This window comes from Haemorhous mexicanus, chromosome 7, assembly GCF_027477595.1.
Source record: "Haemorhous mexicanus isolate bHaeMex1 chromosome 7, bHaeMex1.pri, whole genome shotgun sequence".
Classification (NCBI taxonomy): domain Eukaryota; kingdom Metazoa; phylum Chordata; class Aves; order Passeriformes; family Fringillidae; genus Haemorhous; species Haemorhous mexicanus.
This window is the reverse complement of record NC_082347.1, coordinates 38,962,503-38,983,438: the sequence shown is the minus strand read 5'-3', so window position 1 is coordinate 38,983,438 and position 20,936 is coordinate 38,962,503. Positions and strand designations below refer to the sequence as shown.

At 40.8% G+C, this 20,936-nt stretch overlaps 1 protein-coding gene across 1 annotated transcript in view; it reads left to right on the top strand.

Moving 5' to 3' along the window:
• CPXM2 (carboxypeptidase X, M14 family member 2) overlaps positions 1 to 20,734 on the top strand; it is a 68,249-nt gene extending 47,515 nt beyond the window's left edge. The window contains exons 6-13 of the mRNA XM_059852178.1: positions 1,390 to 1,478; positions 4,111 to 4,234; positions 5,127 to 5,323; positions 6,143 to 6,322; positions 7,468 to 7,765; positions 12,003 to 12,142; positions 13,324 to 13,423; positions 17,975 to 20,734. Of these exons, the coding sequence (XP_059708161.1) occupies positions 1,390 to 1,478; positions 4,111 to 4,234; positions 5,127 to 5,323; positions 6,143 to 6,322; positions 7,468 to 7,765; positions 12,003 to 12,142; positions 13,324 to 13,423; positions 17,975 to 18,225 (1,379 nt within the window). The 3' untranslated portion in view covers positions 18,226 to 20,734. The remainder of the gene's footprint in view (positions 1 to 1,389; positions 1,479 to 4,110; positions 4,235 to 5,126; positions 5,324 to 6,142; positions 6,323 to 7,467; positions 7,766 to 12,002; positions 12,143 to 13,323; positions 13,424 to 17,974) is intronic.
• The last annotated feature ends 202 nt before the right edge of the window (positions 20,735 to 20,936 follow it).

Here is a 20,936-nt window from a genome sequence, read left to right as displayed (position 1 = left end):
ATATTTGTAGAGCAGCCTTCAACTGACCCTCCAGCATCTCTGCTGTAGATTAGGAAATGGAAGTGGAGGCAAGGATGGGTCATGATCTGTGAAGCTTTATAGGACTTGCATGTTTCATTTCATAAATAACTTAAATAGTGCAAAAAAACCCCAAAACTTTAGAATTTTAGGGGAATATTTAGTGGTTTTGATGCCAGAAATCTGAAACTTAGAAATCTTATGAACTATTTTGCACTGTTGTGAGTTTTCCATAATTTCAGTAAGGCTTCGTTGCTGTGGGATGGTAACTACATTTTTCCTACCAGAATTGTTCTTTTTCTCCCCCCTAAAAAAGTCACAGCTGACAGGTGATATTGTTTAAAACCATTTTTTCCCCTAGAGGCAATGTCTTTTTGTGTTGCAATAAGGATGACATTTAGACTTTTTCATATTTCGCTTTTCCCCCAATAATTTTAAACCAATGAAGATGATTTTGTGTGAAGGGAAACAATTTCTCATAGAAGCCTGACAGCCACTGGCTTGACAAATGATTACTCAGAATTCCAGACATCCCAGATGTGGCAAGTTAAGGAATGTGTCTGATGTTTTCCAAATAGACTTGTTTGTCTCTGAAAATAAATCATCATAGATTAGGCTAGAAGCACATCTATCAGGAACTTCAAAGCTGAGCCATAACAGTCTTGGCCTGTTTGTTTTGGGGTTTTTTTTCCAGGTAAAGGGCCTGGAATGCCAAGGAGACAAAAGATTCTTTTCTAACCACACATCCTCCTTTGATGCTTCAAAACTAACCAACTACAAATAATATCCATAAACAAGTGAATATGTGAATTTTTAGTAAGAAACACCTCTGACTTCCACAGGAACTCCTCTGGAAGATAATTAGGAATGCTTAATATGCCAAATGATTCATTTCCATGTTTTGCAATCAGTGCATGGACTTGGAAAATACTCATCAGAAAACTAAAATTCCTTGCAACAGTAAATTAATCAAGTGGACACAAAGCATTTACTGTGGCTTTTTCCTCTAATTTGATTTTTCTTCCACTCTTTTATCTTGCATCTGACTCATCATTTCCCAATGACTTTTTCCCTCCTCTGCAGCCTAAGGCTGCCCTTCTGCTTTTCTGAAGTTTGGATTTTTTGTGCAGAGGAGCTGTCAGGAAAGCTGGTGCCTCCTTGCTTTTGTTTGGATCTGTATCAATTGATTTGTCCAGTGATTAGAAATATTTCAAATTAATTGTTTCTCTGAATTTTGCTTTTGAAAACCTGTTTTAGATGCACACAGGATAATGGAATTCAGATTTCCACGTTCCTTACATGCATTGTGCCAAAGCACCTCTATATTTGAAATTCCTAAGCATGAGAAAACTCCTTTTCTTCTTTTCTCAGACCCAAACAATTATTACCACAGAAGAAATGAAATGACAACCACTGATAATCTGGACTTTAAGCATCACAACTACAAGGAGATGAGGCAGGTAGGCAAAGAGGATGGTGTGTGATGGAGGGTGGGTGGGTGCAGGCTTTTCAGCCCTGTGGAATCTGAATCCCACAAAAAGTAAAATATTATTTTCATTTTAAACTCTGTCTGCAATATGGTTTTAAAATATTTTCTCTGTTTTAATCTATTAAAAGAAGCAGTCCAATAAAGTCCCAAAGTCTTAATTTGTACATAAATGAACCTGAAAGAGTTGACACTAAGTGACAGAGGAACTATTTTCATTTAATGTGCCACTCTTTTCCTTCCATATGTATTTGAGTGGTGAATGAAACAGTGATTTCTCCTTCTAGATTCGACTCTGATTTAGCCATCAGTTTGCTCATCTATTTCTGTGGGTTTGAATAATCAGAATAAACTCTAGAGTCCAATTCCATACTCACAGTTGTGAAAATCAGCAGAAATTCACCAGAAACACCAGGAAAAAAACCCTCTTCTAGTATAATTTTAAACCTACCAGCGTTGTTAATCTTGTTCCTTTAATTTCAAACAAGTTCTTGGCTTTGTTATTGTTTTTAATCTCGCTTCACATCACCACAGACACAAGTGTGGGTTGTCCTGAAGAAATATTTCTGCCCACTTTCCCTTCAAATATAAAGATAATATGTTTGGACTTGATGTGTGTGAATCACTTGCTCTGTGCTGGATTTTCAGTGTATTTATACTGCATGAATCACCACGGGGTTTTATTGAGCAATTGTGTACTGAGTCACACGTTTATTTTGGTAGAGATTTCATGGCCTATATTTCTTAGCACAAAGATTAGACGAGTAGGAACTCAATTGGCATAATTACTGTCAAGAACAATAAAATAAAATGTATTTGTGTTGTCATTGCAGGAAGACAGGTTGGTCAGGTTGGAAATATCTTGGGGAAAAAACCACAGCTTTAAACCAGAATGTTTTTGCACTCTTCACACAAAAGGAAAATCTGTGACTGTGGCTGAGAATTGTCAACTGTGTGCTCTCCCAATTTCTGTTTTCTTCTGTGTCAAAATAATTAATTTTTTTAGAGCTCGTTGGATTTTAATTGCTGATGGTCAGAATATTATGGGCTGCATTGCAGCAGGTCTTATATACCCAAAACTATTCTCAAAACTTCAGTGCAAAATGGAATAATAACTGCCAGAGTCAACTTCTTATTAAAGCAAACAAACAGCCAACAACAACAATCAAAACCATCCCCAACCCCCCAAATATGCATTATTGTCACTTTTCATGGCTACTTCACCACCAACCTTCCTAGAAAAATGCTGGGTTTTGATTTATTATCAACACTGAAGGAGGAGGAGATGGGGTTCCCTGGGCCACATTTTAGAAGCATCACATTACATTGCAATAAGTCAAGTATTTGTGAGAGGGAGGGATTTTCTCAGGGTCTGGTTATTTTAATAGAACTCTCTGGTTAGGAAGATGAAATTTGCAGCTCTAGTTTTCTCCTTGTAAAAGAGCATTCAATATTCTTCTTCCAGTCAATGTTTTGTGTGCAGGATTGTTTCACAGCCCAAAATATTTCTCATTTGTTCATTTCTGTGCATGTATTTGTACATATTCAAGTGATACAGGAAGCTGTTACATGTGTGATGTGGGTATTTGAGTACAACCTTGTCTTTGAGACAACAAACCCAGATCATAGGTGAAATATTGTGCCATTTGCAGGAAATGAGAATGAGGAGATCAAATATGAAAGATGTTGATTTTCAGCATTGTATTTCCATTAACTCCACTGCATTACATGTTACCAAAAGAGTCTCAGTAAATGTTACTGCAAAGGCCCTAATGCAGGAAAATTTCTTTGACTCAGAAAATAATCACATGTTTGCACTTAAAGAGATGATGGGGAGTTTGCTGAGGCCAATACAAATATTTCCACTGAATGTAACAGACTTTGAACTTGGTTCTGGGCATTTTTCTCACTATTAATGAGCATTTCCTTATACCTTCACCCACTGTTCTAAATGGATGTTCCTGGTGTCCTGTGAGCACTGGAGAGCCAGGAAACTTCTGCACGTGGAAGTTTCAGAGTCAGGGGTTTCAGAGGAGCCCTGAGACACAGGCTCACATTGCCCATTTCCCTCCTGCATGGAGGCAGGGAACCATCAGCCAGCTCAGTTTGCTTCAATTTGAAGAAAGTGTGAGGAGAGGAATTAGTAAACACAGGTCTGAGTCAGTAACATTATTTCTACAGCAGGGTTTAACCTTTAGCTAAAATAGAACTGCTTTTAATGCAATATCTCTGCTTGCTGGCAGAGTGGAAAGCTTCATATTTCTATTGAAATGTGGCAACCTGCAAAATAAATGCATTTCTGTGCACTGACACCCTGGGTCACCTCAAGTCCCTCATCTACAGCACCTCACAGAGTGTGGTTGTTTTAATTACTCTCCATTATTTTAATTACTCTCCATGGAACAATATTTTTTAAATGACATGGCAGAGCTATAAATTCACAAACTAAACATAAAGTTTTTACAAATAAGAGGTAATCAGAGAAGCAAATGAAGAGTTTGTGCCACATCCAATTTAGAATGAACCAATTCCTGGTGGATCTATTTTGATGCTGCATTGTCTAAGTATATTCTTTTTTTTTCTCTTTTTTTTTTTTTTGTTGGCAGCTGATGAAAACTGTGAATAAAATGTGCCCAAACATCACAAGAATTTACAATATTGGAAAAAGCAACCAAGGACTGAAGCTGTATGCAGTAGAGATTTCTGACAACCCAGGAGAACACGAAGTTGGTTAGGATTTTAATCTTAACTAAATCTGTTGAAGGGGTGTTGGGATTTGGCTTTTTTCCCCCTCCTCTTCCTCCATATCTGCACTAATTATCACTAATGGAGTTATATTTATGGCAGCAAAGATTTCAAATGTATGTGGGAGGAACCTCAGTGCTGAATTTCTAAATTGGGAAGGGGAGGGTGAGCACAAATAGAGGACATTTTGAATGTGGGATCAAATTCTTTAATGATCATTCTCCACAGTAATAAAATAAAAGTGAACTTTAATACTGGGGGATGGATTTTAGTTATAGGATTGATGTAGCTATGGATAGAAATTTACCTTAATGCATTGCAAGCAGGGGCAGGTCAAATCTCCAAATAATTTTTTACTCATGAGGTCTGAGGTTCAATTTCCTACCATGATATAATTATTCAGCATAGAAACAAATTTAGTCTTTGGTCCTTCTCACAGTGATAGTGCTTGGGACAGCTGTTGGAAAAAAGGAATTTTGTGCTTTGCTGTGTCCATGAATAATATCCTTAGACTGGTTATTAGGAAAATTCTCTTCTAGCAAAGGATTTTTCATGTGACTTTTAGACCTTCTAAACTGTTAAAATCTACCTCTAACAAGCTGAAGTTGTGAGTATAATTAAAGATCTGTTTAATCAAATATGGGTTTTAGAGGTTTTACTCAATGGCTTTAGATATCACTAATACATAAGCCAGTTCTAAAACAGCAACAAAAAGCAATTTATTTCTCCAAAGTGACATCTTCACCTCTCATCTGTGCAGCTGAGACATTTCTCCTCACTCCTTAAGTGAAATGCTGCTGATTGACATCGAAGCTGTTTGATAGAGATTTGATTTGCTGCTCTGACTACAACTCTGCTCTGTGTTTTTTTTCCACAGGGGAGCCAGAATTCCACTACATTGCAGGAGCTCATGGGAATGAAGTGCTTGGACGAGAGCTAATCCTTCTGCTCATGCAGTTCATGTGCCAGGAATACCTGGCTGGGAACCCGCGCATTGTGCACCTCATCCAGGACACCAGAATCCACCTGCTGCCCTCAGTGAACCCTGATGGATATGACAAGGCCTATAAAGCGGTAATTAGGATTTTGAACACATCAAGGAGTTCTTTTCTTTCCAGCAGATGGATCAAAAATGCTCCTCTTGTCTTTGTTTTCTTCAAAGATCACGTTTTGCGAGCGATCGAAATTTAAAAACGAAAAGATGGGCACATCAAAGTAAACACAAACCATCCTGGGAAAAAGCTGAAAGAAAGAGTATTTGATGTGATGTTGGCTAACAGAAAAATGTACATGAAAGGAGGGTTACAAAGACTGCCAGAGCAAACCATCCTGAGGTGTACAGAGCCATGGGAACACCATTATGGAAAATGGAAAATCCATGCAATCTGTTTCTCACGAGAAACCAAGCTCAGCACGTGAAAATTTGCATTCCTCCTCAGCAGAAATTTAATAATGTGCCTTTAAGGAGAGCACGATGTGTTGGGCATCGTAATAATTCAGTCTGGATGAAGACAGACACCAGGAAAAATTGTAGGGGCTGGTCAAATGCACTGGAAAATCTTCCAGAGCAGTCTGCAGAAGACTGGAACAGGAAAGTCAAAATCATAGTCATTTGTGGAAATGTCTGCTGTCTACATTGAGAGATATATTTTGGCCAACCTCAAGTAAATTTTCATGGGTTTTCCATCACCTCATTCAAGATTTCATACAATTTTTTTTAAAAAAATCAACGATTTAATTCAGTTAATTAAATAATTAATCTTCCATTTCTCTGTATAGAATAACCTCTGGCACATTCCCAAACATTCTGCAGGGGCTCGCAGGTTTCTGGATTCTAAATGAACATTAATTTTTAATTTTCTTTTTCTTTTCTATTTTTTTTTTTAATCTAAGGGTTCAGAACTGGGGGGCTGGTCTCTAGGACGATGGACTCAGGACGGCATTGACATCAACAATAACTTCCCTGACCTAAACTCTCTGCTCTGGGAGTCAGAAGATCAGAAGAAGAGTAAAAGAAAAGTTCCAAACCATCACATCCCGATCCCTGACTGGTACCTGTCCGAAAATGCCACTGTGAGTAAGGCCAGGAGCGGGGACACAAAGGCTGGGATGTGCTGAGAGAGAGAGATTTACATTTCTCAAAAAATGAATAACCTGGGAGTGAAGTTCCACACCTGATCTAAGTCAATAATTCCCTTTATGTCAGTGGAAATAAAAATGCACCCCAAAAGCACTGTTTTCCCCCAGGATTTAGGGGCAGGTCTTGAGGAATAAACTGTTTCCTAGAGGATTTTCTTTTCCATCAGCTATTTCAAGAACCTGAAGGGCTCCAAACCCAAGTTTTAGGCAGCAAGGTAGACAAGGAGAAGCACAGCATGAGCTCAGCCATGTGGATCAGGTTTCTCCCAAGTTTTGTGGCATAGATGAGCTCTTTGAAATCTCATTCTCAGATTTGTCCTGAGATTTTCTTATTAGCTCTTACTTGAAATGCATTCTTACCTTGAATCATCAGGCATAGGCAAACCCAGTGCTGTGGCTTATGTTAAAGTTGTTGATTGGATTGTAGTGCCAGAAATTTAACTTATTTTGGCCTGACCTTTGAATTAGAATGGCAGCTATTAATAGCAGCTTTACTGTGGCAGTTTTTAGTACTTTAGAATCACACAATCATGGAATAGTTACAGTTTAAAGGGACCTCTGGAGACAATCCAAGGCAGGGTCACCTGGAGCAGGTGACACAGGAACACATCCAGGTGGGTTTGGAATGCTTCCAGAGAGGGAGACTCCATGACCTCCCTGTGCAGCTGTTCCAGTGCTCTGCCACCCTCGTGGAAAAGTTCATCCTCATCTAGAGGTGAAAATTCCTGTGTTTTAATTTATGGCCATTATTTCTATATTTCCAATCCCTTATTTTGGAAACAAAGAGGGGGACCAGTGTCACCGTCTGACACCTCTGTCAGTTCCTGCTCTCAGCCTCACTGGACATAGATGTTCCCGTTCCATAAATTACTGATGCGAAGGTTCTGTTCGCTCTTGAGGGATGTCTGTGACCTCCCAAGGATGGCTGACAAGCACCCTAATTTAAAGAAGGCCTTCTCCTTGCCCACACCCCTTCTGATGGCCCCTCACTCTCAGGCACTCCTGATCCTGCTCCCCCTTTGAAGCAGCATGATCAGATTTCCACGCTGAACCAGACCTGCCGTCACTTCCTCTCCCAGGTGGCCGTGGAGACGCGGGCAATCATCGCCTGGATGGAAAAAATCCCTTTTGTGCTGGGTGGCAACTTGCAGGGGGGAGAGCTGGTGGTGGCCTATCCCTACGACATGGTGAGGTCCATGTGGAAAACCCAGGACTACACGCCCACCCCCGACGACCACGTGTTCCGCTGGCTGGCCTACTCGTACGCCTCCACGCACCGCCTGATGACGGATGCCAGGAGGAGAGCCTGCCACACCGAGGACTTCCAGAAGGAGGATGGCACTGTCAACGGAGCCTCGTGGCACACCGTGGCTGGAAGTAAGTGGTAGAAGCTCCAATTAGTGTTCCCTTGCTAATTAAGGTAAAGCCAGCGCTGCCTGGTGTGCCTTGGGGCAGCGGTGGTGGTAAAATGTGTGTTCTAGGAGGAATACTTCCAGGTGTCATTGCTGTCATTAATACCCAGTGACTGCTTCTTTTGCAGCCAAGTTCTCCAAAAATGCACATGCAGAGTATTAGCTTTAAGAGCTCTGTGCACTCATGACAGTTTGTCAGGAAGAAACCATCCCAGTCCAAAGCCCCACACAAGGTGACAAGAAGAAAACTGCTGCCAAGCACCACAGCCAGTGTCAGAGCTGAAGCAAGGGCTTCAGGGAGAGATTCCAGTGGCTCTCAGATAAGGAAATTCTGATTTCAGCCTCCTGCTGGCTGAACTCAGCCTCAGATCAGCCCTCACTACATTCACTGGGAGCTGCAATTAAATGCCATAAAAAGCTACTGTTGGTCTGCTACCATCCTATTTCTAAAACACCTGGATGTCCTTACACTTAAATTTTGCATGGGCTCCCCAGGCACTCTAGCTGCCAGGATAAATCACAGCCTGCATCAATCTCCACACACCCAAGCCTGTCACCCTGTTAAGGAGCACAGAGGGGAAGCCACAGCCTGTGGTGTGGCCAAAACCTTGATTTCCAGGAAAGCCCAATTAGAAGCCCATTTCTAGCAGCATTAGGAACATTTGCCTTTGCTCAAAATCCTCATGTTTTTCCAAGTGCATCAGTCAAGCAACATACTCCCTGAAATTAGGAAATGAGACTGGCATCTGGCACCAGTGGGCTGAGAACAGGAACAGCACTGATGGCAAACAGATGCAGGCCAGTGTCTCTGAAACCCAGGTTTAGCTGAACCTGGCTCGTGTTTGGAACTTGCAGGTACTTCCACTGCACAAACATTTTGGGATTTTGGATGTGGCTTTTAGGGCTTTTATGTTGGCCCATGTGGAGTTAGTGCTGGCCAGTCTTTAAAGGCAACTGGTGAGAATTAGCTTTTCAAGTATTTTTTCAGGAGGTTAAAAAGTGTTGGGTGTGTTTGGGGGGAAACCTTGAACTCTGAGGTCTGACAGTCCATTCCCGTGCATTTCTGCAGATTCTGAAACATTCTCTGAGAGCTGACTTGACCACTTAATTATCTAATTTATGAATTTAATTTTCCTAAGTGCTACAAGAAACATCATTATGAATCAATCCAGAAAAGATGACATTGGCCTTGTCACTAACAGCTGTCACACTGAGTTCCATTAAGTAAAGATGGGCAATATAGATGCTGAATATTACCCTGATTTCTTAAGACCAATTACATTTTGGATTTGTTTCATCTGATTTGCTTTATTTCTTGATGATGTTTTAATTATGATTTATGTCCTGCTCTTATGGTAAGACCTCTAAAAAAGTGCTTGCAGAAGCTCTCCCACCCATCCTCTTGTGTGAGTGGCATCTCCTCATTGTACCACACCTTGAAACTGCCCCTCTCCTCATCCTTCTGCTTCCTTGCAGTGGTCCTGCACAGAAACTTCTCACTGCTTATGCCATGGGAAAGTTTAGATGGCATTAGATTAATTTCATTTAGAAAATATTCAATATTTATTTAAATGTTAAATAAATCTTTAATATTTATTTCATTTAGAAATATTAGATTTCATTTCAGTCCCTAGAGAAGCATGTGCACCACAGATACCCAGCACCTCCTCATGCCTTTAAAACCCAGCCATGATATTTCCTTCATATTATTTAGACTGCAGTGAATGCAAGCTCTTTAGCAATTTTACATATAAAGTTTCTGCACTGGATGAACTGCACAGAGGCAAAAAGGGATTGATATAATTTTATTTCCTGTGTTTTTGAGGCTGGATTTGCATGTTCAGGCACTAGGAAAGAGTCACTCTTGGCAACACAAAGCCATTTTCTTAAATACATGTATTAAAACTGAGCAATTAGTGTGTATGGCAAAACATTTCACAGCAGATTAATCAGGATGTTATACAGTATGTGAGGGGAAAATAATTGTGGCTGTTTCTCAAGTGGAGGGGATGCACATTTATGTAGAGTAGCATATGCCACTGGCTGATGTTTAGGTTTTCCCCATCAACAAAAGTGAAAAGTTTAACATCTGTATTATATAATCCTCCTGCTCTGCTTCCAGAAGGCACTGAGGGCTCATTAAATACTTGACTACTGCTCTGTGCTAATTGGACAGGAACAGGGATTTTGGTTTAACTCTTCTTGGTCAGAAGCACTCGGTGAATGCAACTCCAGCTAATCTTTGCTATTTAAAACATAACAATTAATGATCATTAACAAACATATTTTAAAATATCTTCTTATTAGAAGTGCAGGTTGAACAAGAAATGAAGCTCACAGAATTTCTTCCTCTAGGGTTCATGTTCTGTATCTCGTTATCTGTGTGAGAGTGGAGAACTAATAAGGAGGAAAAATAATGGTGAGAAACAGGAGAGAAACCTGGAGAATGGAAATGTTGGAGCTCTGTATATAAAGACAGCCCTCCTTAGTGCTCCAGCCCTTTGCAAAGGTTACAGTGGGCTCTGCAATGCAGAATTAAACTGCAGCTCCTCAGAGACTGGAGGCACTGGGCTTCCTGGGCTGTGATTAGGACATATTTCTGATGGAAATCCCTATTGCAGAGCAGCAGTGCAGATCCCAGTCTTCTGCAGCACCATGACAGGGAGAAAAGAGACCCTTTCATTTCTTACCAACTACAGACACCACGTCTAACATAAAATAACTGTAACTTGATTTTGCTGGCTTTTCTATCTGTTAGATTACTCAGGGAGGAAAACAGACTGAGGAACTATTTCCCCAACTGCTCTGATAAATCACTTTTACATAACAGCCCCTGTGAGCACACAGCTCTGTGTCCTGGCAATTCGGGGTTCTATCAAATGGGAATTCTGTGAATTGGGTGAACAGCTGCCCCTCCCTGCCACCCTACACAGACAATTCCATTTCTACCCAGGGCACTCATAAGGGAGAGCTGCTCTGTAGGCAATGTCCAAGATTAGGATTGCTTAGTGCTTTCTTAAAAAAGCACAAATTTTTCTTGTAGAGAGAGACCTTTCTCCAGGCTGTGTCCCCATTTCTCCATCAACAGAATCCCAGAAGGGTTTGGGTTGGAAGGGACCTTAAAGCCCATGAAGTTCTACCCCTGCTTGGAGCAACTTTTCACTCTCCCAGATTGCTCCAAGCCCTGCTGTCTTGGTTTGAAAAGCCAGGTGTCTGCTAAGGAAGGCAGGAGCCTCCCATGAAATAGAAAATGCAAACCCCCTCCCTCTGAATTATTGTAAGTTTGAAATTAAAGGGTTCTCAGGCAAAGATATGGGAATAGAAATAACAGTTCTTTATTAGGGAAGAAAATAAAAATAAAATTTAAAATGCAGTAATACAAAACAACCTGCCAGAGTCAGAACATGCCCTGACCCCCTGTGTGTCAGGGTGGTGGCACAGTCCCATCCCAGGGGGGCTCAGGGTGGTGGCACAGTCCCATCCCAGGGGGGCTCAGGGTGGTGGCACAGTCCCATCCCAGGGGGGCTCAGGGCGGTGGCACAGTCCCATCCCAGGGGGGCTCAGCCCTCCTGCAGTGCCAGCTGTGGTTCTGCTGGAGCAGGGATCCTGCACAAGGGGGGAGTTTTCCTCTGGAGCTCCAGGGCTGCTGGAGATGGGCCTGCTCTCCCTCTGGGAATGCAGGGCAGGAGAAAGCTGCTCCTCTGGGAATGCAGTGGGCAAAGGCTGCTGTGCTGTTCCCAGCACCTCAGATTGGATCCAGGTAGGAATGCTTGGCTCCTCCCCTGGGCGGAGCATCTCCCCATGGGATGGTGGAATTTGATCAGCCATGCAGGGACACTCAGTGGCCATGGACAGCAGAGATCTCCTGGAGGGAGGATGGGCTGTGGGAGAGATAAAGAAAACTGCCCAGTGAACAGAGAGAACTGCCCCACCTCTGACAGATGGCAATAGAATACACACCCCCAGCCACAGCTTGCAACCCAGGACACCTGCCCAACCTGGCCTTGAGCACTCTGGTGCTTTGTCACAGAATATTTGGCATTTCTAAAACCCTTTTTCCCTTCCAAATCTGCGGGCTAAGCCAGCTGTATGAATACCCATCTTGTGTATACAGAAGTTACATGAATTTGCATAAAACTCAGATCTGATCAATAGATTAAAAAGGCCATGAAATTGTTCCCTTTTCCCCCCAATATTGGCAGGCATCAATGACTTCAGCTACCTGCACACAAACTGCTTTGAGCTCTCCATCTATGTTGGCTGTGACAAATATCCCCACGAGAGCGAGCTGCCAGAGGAGTGGGAAAACAACCGCGAGTCCCTGATTGTTTTTATGGAACAGGTATTCACCTGGCATTTCTTGTTTGGATTGAGATGTTTATTAGTTCTATTTGTATTAGTTTTTGTATTTAAATATTTATTTATAGGATTTAAATTACATTAACCATATATAATAGTATTAATAATTATATGTTGTAAGGATATATAATAATATAATATCATATCATATCATATCATATCATATCATATCATATCATATCATATCATATCATATCATATATTAATGATATATAATGTTATATTATAATTTATAGTGTTATGTTATCATATTAATATATTTTTATATTTATTTATATTAGTTTTATAAGTTGTGAGTTTTATAGTATTTTATTAATCAATAAAAAATGCAGTTGTATTTTTTATAAGGTTTTTTAGGGATAAATTGTCTAATTAAGGAATGATACTGAAATTATTTTTGTTTTCAACTTGATTTATTACTTGTGTTTTGTATTGTGCACTTTTTTATTTAATTATATAATACTACTTAAATTTATGAAGAAGAAGGATTAGTTTCTATTTTAAAACTTTTATTTTATTTTATATATATTGTTTTATTCTAAAACTTTAAACTTTAAGTTTTGTATTATGTGGTATTATACACTTTTATTTAAACTACACACTTATAATTTTAGTTTTATTATTTAATTTTGGAAGTTTTTTATGGTTTTAGGTTAAATGTATTGGTTTTTGGGGGTCAGTGCCTGATAGTACAGAAAATCTAAAATTCTTAGCTACTAGGGTTCCAACACCAACTGTTTTTATTGCATGACTAATTTTGTGGTTATTGGTATTTTTGATAGACACAGCACTTCAGCCAGGCTGGTTTGACTTCAGGGAATAAAGTAATGAAGCTTCTGAAAGTGTGATCTGGGTCCTGAGCTTGCCAGAAAGGGCTGCTGAAAAAAGAGCCCAATATTGTGTCTGTTGCTTCATCTGTTCTTCTAATCTGTATCTTGAATTTGATGCCTCAGGAATCCTAACAAAATTCACAAACTGATTCACAAGTTAATGCCTGAAGGGCTGCTACAGGGTTAATGATGATGTTCCACAATGTTGTGAGACACAAAGAAGGAATATAAACATATAATTCACTTATGGAATGAAAGATTCACTGTAAGTTCCTAGGAATATTACTGTTCATTGCTGTGCAATATTTACTTGTTTTTTTTATTCTCTTCCCAGGTCCATCGTGGCATCAAAGGCATTGTGAAAGATGTGCATGGGAAGGGGATCCCAAATGCTGTTATTTCAGTGGAAGGAGTTAACCATGACATTCGCACAGGTGAAAAAAAAAAACAAATAAAAATACAAAACATCAGTGCACAAGAACAGATCTGTGGTTTAAAAACAAATCCCCTGAACCATGTTCCTAAGAACCACCCCCACATGTGTTTTGAATGCTAATTTTATGGGGTTTTATCTCTTTCCTGGTGTTCTGTGCTCTTCATTTGCTGCCACTTCCATGTGCTTTGCCACTGAGGTACAGAGTGAGGCAGATTTGGACACAAAAACTGATTTCAGGCCATGGAATATCATAGAGCTTTGTGACTTCCAAATCTTTAATGTTTGCCACAAGAGGTGATCTGAGCCAATAATGAATCTTGGAATATCTAACTTAGTTTATGATTAATTTCAGTGCTACTGTGTCTCCATTGTGACAGAAAACATTGAATGACAGTTACTTAATTAGGCAATAATGATTCTGCCTTAAATATTTCAAAATGGGACCACTGGGAAATGACAGTGGGAATTAAAGTAATCAGCTGTTTTTTTCTGTCTTGGAAGCCTTGGCAGTGCTGAAAGTCTGCCATAAAGTGGGGGTTGTGTTACTCTGTTAACAAAATTAATGTACTGCTCTGAGTTAATGCAATATGTGATTAATCTCCAGCTCTCTGTACTCTGGATTGTCATATGAAAAAAAAAAAAATAAAAGTGCAATGAATGTGCAAGATCCCAAAATCCACCTTGTAACACTCAGGGAATCTTGCAGCTATTTACATCTTGACTCATTGCTGAGCCTCTATGGCTCAAGGCCATCTGTTAGTAAAAATAAAAGTACTTATTTCATTCCCTTTAATTTTTCTTTTTAATGAGACATTTAAGCTCACACTCTGGAATCACGTGGAGATGGGAACATAAAAGTTCTATCTTGTTTCATATTATCCAGATAACAATACACGTCTCATTAGTCCCTGAAACTAGAGGATTTATGCTGGAGCCAAAAAGCTAAAATGACATGTATAACTCCAGAGAAAGAAGGCAAATTGTCAGCAGTCTTCTTTCATTTGTACCTTTTAAAATGAAAAATGTGCCCATTTAAACCTCTGAGTCGCCTTGATGTAAAAATAGGCCAAGCAGGAGAAGAATTATGGCCAGGATCTCTATTCACAAAAGTTTTGTTTCAAGTGAGCAGAGCTCTGCTCTTTCACTGCTGCATTAACGTGGTCAGCTGCCCTGTAGAGCCAGACTGAAGCTGCCTGTGAAAGCCCTGTAACAACATTTAAAAGCTTGAGAAAATTCCTTTGCTTCTTCCTGTGGACTGAAATGAAAGCAGATGGGTTTGGCTTTCTCCTGGCTACAATATCCCTGGTGGAAGGAGAGGGATGCTGACATTCAGCTAACACCATTATGGGCTAATTGAAGGCATTGATTCCAGGAGCAAGAGCTTTGTGGGGAATTATTCCGTTTTCCCTCGATGCAGATGTAACTGTTGATTAAGTCTGAGTGATTCCACGTTGTTACAGTCAGATTTGGCTGGACTCTGTGAGAAAACCTCTGCAAAAAGAGTTCAGTTGGGTGGGCAAATGCACCTTTCCCCCTCCATGGTGCCAAGGCAGTTGTGGGGGTTGCTTTCTGTAGTTTGGGAAATGACAAAGCAAATATTGATGGAGAAATGTGAAGTTTCTTCCTGGTGAAACACTTCTGTGTCACAGCCAGACTTCAAAGACAGATGCTACTGTGTGCTTTCTGAACTAAGGTGTAATTAATTTAATTTCACAATGTCCAGAAAAATATTTATGAATATTTTGGTAAGTTTGCAGTGATTTCATAAAGTATACTTAATGTACCAAAACCCAAGGATTTTGAAGTAGCATTTAGTAATATTTAATATATTAAACATATTTCTATATTAAATATTTATCTAATTAGTCCAAGCTAAGCATTATTCTGGTACAACTCTCCAGCCTCCCTCCTGGCTGCCTGGTCCATACAGAAAAGTTGAGTTTAAGTTGTTGCATGCTTTGGGTTTGCAGCACTATGGCCAGGGTTCCTGGAGAGTCTTTTGTTGGTAAAAAAGCATTAGAAAGATTTTTATCATGTATTTAAATCAGTGCAGTTCAGCACATTTAAATGTAAAAATTGCTTTTGCACTTTTACAATTGCTTAATTGTAACTAAGCTCTGTCCTGTCAGGCTCAAAGGACATTTCTCTTAATTGTAGAATTTGTGGAGTGGTCTGACATATTAAATTCACAGCAATGCTATCTTTGTCCTGTAATGCATTGTTATTTTATCTGAGCAGACATGGAAATCCTTTTCCAGCCCCAGTAGGTGGGTATGGATGCAGTCTGCCTCCAGCCTGCTCCCACTGGAACCTATTATTTCAGCAAACCTATTATTTACTAAATTTATCTGTGTTTTTAATTGTGTTTCTTTTTGCCATCTGTTCTGATTTTTTTTTTGTTTTTTACTGGATTAATCTGATTTTCAGAAAACCCCAACCTTTTAGCCTGGTATTAAATTCTGGGCACTGACAGCTGACAGAAATACTCCTGTCTGCTTGTTCCTAAATGGAAAAGAGGGGAAAATGCATCCTGCTGAAGGTTTAATACCCAGCTTTGCAGTGAATTCCCAGTGGGGTGTGAGTGTGTAGGTTTATTCCTGGCCCTGTGTGGGGTTGTGATGAACTGACTGCTAAATGTGTCAGGAAAATGTGGGTCAGGTTTGCAGTCCTGGGGCTAAAGCCAGGCTGGGAGCAGGGATGTGATCACAGCCACCCATGGGGGATTCAGAGCCCTCTGCCTGCCCTGGGGTACTGCCAGAGCATTTACAGCTAAAAATGAGCCCTTGGGGATAAATTGGAGGAATTTGGGCAGATTTGTGGTTTGACCTTTTGTTCAGCTTCCAACAGTCCCAGTGGTGAGGGAGAGCTGAATAAAGAGCCTCTCTCAGAGCCTTTCCTAAAAATGCCCAAGTCATGAGGAAAAGAAAATGTGGACCTTATTATCACCCCAAATGTGGTCAGATTGACTTAAAAACCCCCTGCTCATATTGGGATGTAAGAATGGACCTGATCAGGGACAATTCTGGCCCACTCAGAGGCTGCACTAACAGGGTAGATTCAATATTGCCATTTGTTAACACTTGCTGTTTGCAAACAGATTTTTTATTTTACCAAACCCTAAATTAAAACACTGTTTCTTTAAACAGAGGCTGACCAGCCTGATCCTTTCCCAAACAAAATATTTTTATGCAAATTATCTTCAGTTTTTGCTCCACTCTGCACTGCCAGTGAGCCCAGGCTGGTGTTAGTAAGGCTGTCAGGTCTCATCAGTGCTAAAAAACCCCAACCCTCCTCATGCAGGAGATGTTCCATTTCTATTTTTACATGGAATTGCACATTTGAATATGTGCTTTCATTTACAGGGAGTTTCTCCAGGACAGAGTGCAAAACTAATTTTAGCTAATAGTTTTTCCCCTTTTTCAATTCACAGCTAAGAATAGTTGGTGCTTAAAATCATATTTAAAAGAAGCCTAAAACGATTCTGATGCACATATGGGTACATGAAATGGGGATATCCAAGATCATTCGTGGGGAAAAAGAAGAAACCAACAACTCCTGATTCAATGAGGTGTTAAAATACATTTTTATGAGTAGGTTAGTTGATTGCAGGAGCTTGGTTTGTGCATTTACATTTAACCAGGTGGTTAAACGTCCTGGTGAATTTACTTTCTAGGAAAATCAGTGTAATAAACTCCAATATAAGGCTTAATATATAAATATTCCCTTATTTACTTATATTAAGCCTTACTCCAATATAAAGCTTAATGTAAGTAAATAAGGGAATATTTACTTTCACCTCAGAGTTGATATTATGTATTCTCACACTTTTCCTAACAAACAGCCCCAAAATCTGTGTCCTGGCAGTCTGATCAGGCTTGTGTGATGTGGATATTTCACTGGGGCTCCTCTGGATCCTTCAGTTAGGACTGGTTTGGGAAAGGCCTTTTCTACCCCATGGGAATCACCAGATTTTTCCTCAGGCCTTTCCACTGCCAAAAGCCTACAGCTGGTTTGGAGCCTTTTTGCATCATTTGGACAATGTGGTTGAGGTGTGTTTTTCTCTAGGGCTGGCAGGATGAGGAGGGGTATTTGTGGTGGGGGCAGCCCCTTGGACACCCTCCTGGTGTGAGGATGGAGGGTTCTACCTGTGGTGTCATTTACCCAAGGACTTCTCCTGGGGATCCTTGTGGAAAAGGAAATTCCTTCAAAATCAACTTATCCCGTGTGATTCTGTGTCCTCATCTAATGGACTCAGATTGTCCCAGGAAAGGTTTGGATGCAAATTTCTTCATGGAAAGGGTTTTAAAGAACTGGAGCAGGCTGCCCAGGGATGTGGTGGAATCCCCATCTTTGGAAGTGTTCAGAAATTCCGTGGCCGTGGCACGTGAGGACATGGCTTAGTGGTCAACGTGCTGGTGATGGTTGTGGTTGTACTTGAGGGTCTTAGAGATGTTTCCCAACCTCAGCAATTCTGTGACTTTAGAAACACCACTTTCCTCAAGGAGAAAGGACCAAAACCCTGAAAACCATCATTTTCTCCCCCCACCAGGAGCTGACGGGGATTACTGGCGTCTCCTCAACCCGGGCGAGTACGTGGTGGGCGTCAAGGCCGAGGGCTACACGGCTGCCACCAAGACCTGTGAGGTGGGCTACGACATGGGGGCCACCCAGTGCGACTTCACCATCTCCAAGACCAACCTGGCGAGGATCAAGGAGATCATGAGGAAGTTTGGGAAGCAGCCCCTGAGCCTGTCGGCGCGCCGGCTGCGGCAGCGGGCGCGGCGGTGGCAGCGGCGGTAGAGCTCGGCGCCAGCTCTGCTTCTCTCAGCCTGGCTGTAGTCGTAGTGAGAGTTACATAGCCCATCTCTTCATGCCTTTTTCTCTGCACGAGGCCTTTCTGTTTGTGGAGCTGGATGGATCCTCGGGGGGTTCTCATTTTTGGTGGGAAAAGAATTGGAAATGAAGTTCAAGTCGAACCGAAAGGAGCCCCCGGTTGAGGGGAGGGACAGGGGGAATGGAGGAAGGTGATTTGAGTTGAGCTGGAATGAAATGTTTTGCTTGTTGGGTTGTTTAATCCTTTGTCAATCTGTTTTCTTTAAAAATTGAAGAGAAAGGATAAAAAACAACAGCAGCAAAAAAAGAGATACTTACAAACGAGAAGTGTTCTCAATGAAAAATTGAAAAAAGTATCTAAAGTATGAAATTGGTATACTTTTGCAACTCAAAAAAGTTTTGACACTCTTTATGTTTTATTCTCATATGGGAGGAAAAGCTGAGAGGCGACAACTTCTGTTTAATGTGATTAAAACTTGTGTCAAAATTTCTCTCTTTCTCTGAAAGTTCCCCTTTTGATAAGCACTATATTTCAGGAAAAAAAGCCTGCAGCGAATAACCCACCTTTGCTTTCCTGCTTGGGTTGTTTAGATTTAAGGATGCTTTGTGCTGCCAGAGTTAAATTCCAGAGTGTTTTCTCCTCTGGCTTTTCAAGGCTGCAATTTTACTCCATGAACTAAACCTGACAAAAAGGTTTTGGGATCAGGACCACTGTGGTGTGGCACTTCTTCCCTGATGTGGGAGAAGGACCTAAAAAAAGCTTTTCCTGAGGATACAGCCACTTGTGTCATGTAGGAGAGGAGAGGCTTAGTCCCAAATCCTCTGATACCATCTTTTTTCTTAATTTTTGGCCTGACTTGAGGTGCCTTTTATGCTCCTGCACATCTCATGCCACTGTCTTCTGTGACAGGCAAGGGGCTCTGGGCTCCTCTGCTGGCCTGCTCCTCTTGCTGCTGCTTTTCTGGCCTTATGCCTCTTTGGGAGCAGAGGTTGTGCTTTATTGTTGGCTTCTGAGTAGTAAAATTGTACAGCAGGACAGGATTGAGGTTCAGGAAAGATGCAGAGCACATCTAGGAAAGAATCAACACTGGACAAAGTGCCAGCTGACCAAAATATGACTTTGCTCCATCAGCTTCAATGTTATGACCTAAATTATACCTAAAAAACAGAGTCAGCTGCATGATTTTAGCCAGTCTGTGGCTAAACAAACATCTCTTAACATGCTTGGTAGCAGACTGCAGCCTGCTCTTCCAAATACTGTTTTAAACATTTTGATTGCTATTTACAGTTTTTGCCAGTTTGGTAGGATTCTTGGAAAAGACGTTCAGCAAAATATCGGTGAAACTGAGGAAAAAATAAAGCAGAGTAGAAAAGTTACTGTAAAAATACCATGTGCCATCTGCATTAATTATTTTTTTATTGTCAAGGAATGGAGGAAACGCATAAAAGGTAAAAGACTGCAGAATGAAAAACATAATTTAGAGCCCATGCATAGTAAATAATTGTATTCCTAAATTTCTTAGGCAATTTCAGCCCTTCCTTGTTCTGCAGATACCATTAAATAACAGCAAAGGCTCCAATAAAACAGAAGAGTGCACTTTTAATTCTCTGTGACTGAAATTATGGAACGCCTCCAAGTCTGTATCATTTCAATTAAGTAACAGAAGTAAACAACTCATCCAATCATTCCATCATGGGGAATTATATTTTACTAATTTCACCCTCTTTGCACCCTTACAGCATCCTGTATGCCATATATTTCTGTATAGCAAACATAACTGCAGTTGTCAAGAAGAGATATTATTTTTTTCTTGAGAGGTGGGAAGGGATTAATGATGTCTTTGTGCAGGTAACAAAGTGAAATAATTTTGGAATATGGAGTAATGACAGCAGACAATTTGTTTGCAGTTAAATTTGATGTGTTCACTGGCATATGTAGATTTGATGACCATCATGATAGATCAAGAGCACACAAGATTTTTTGGGTTATGAATGGAGTTTTTTGGGTGGATTCTCTCTGGAGTCCCGCAAAGGCAACTTTGTGGGTGGTTGGAATGCACTGGCAGAAGTGGAACAAAATAGCCAAATTTAAATGGGATTAAAGGTGGAAACCACTGCTTTAGTCCTGGCAGGTGAGGTCTTTCTACCCTGAGATAATGGTGTGAGAGTTCAACTTTACAAACCTTGAGGTTCCTGTGCTTTGTTCTCAGAACTGAGGTTCCTCCTGTGAGAAATGATTTTTCATTTGATAAGAAGGAATGGATTTGATGGGGAATCCTTGGACATCTGTTGGCTAAGACTGGATGGACTCTGATTGCTGAAGGCCTCAGGTGCTGGGGACAGTGGCTTTGGTGTTCTTTCCTGGCTGTCACTAGTGCTTACACGAGTTTGGGCACAGCAGAACTGGGACTAATGCAGGTGACCTTACTCCATTTTAGTCCAGGCATTCCTAAATAAATGGCCTAATAGCTGTCAAGTGGATTTGTCTGTGCAATTATTTTCTGATTGTCCAGCCCTGGAAAGCACTGAGGCTCCAAGGGGTTTTACCAGGAATATCAGATGTGTGAATATCTCGTGCTCTTTATGCCTGCCCTGGATGGAATGATGGCAAGCTGATGTGTGCCCTATTTACTGCTGTAGTTATGCACTTGAGAATTAAAATGTTCCTTTCCTTTGAA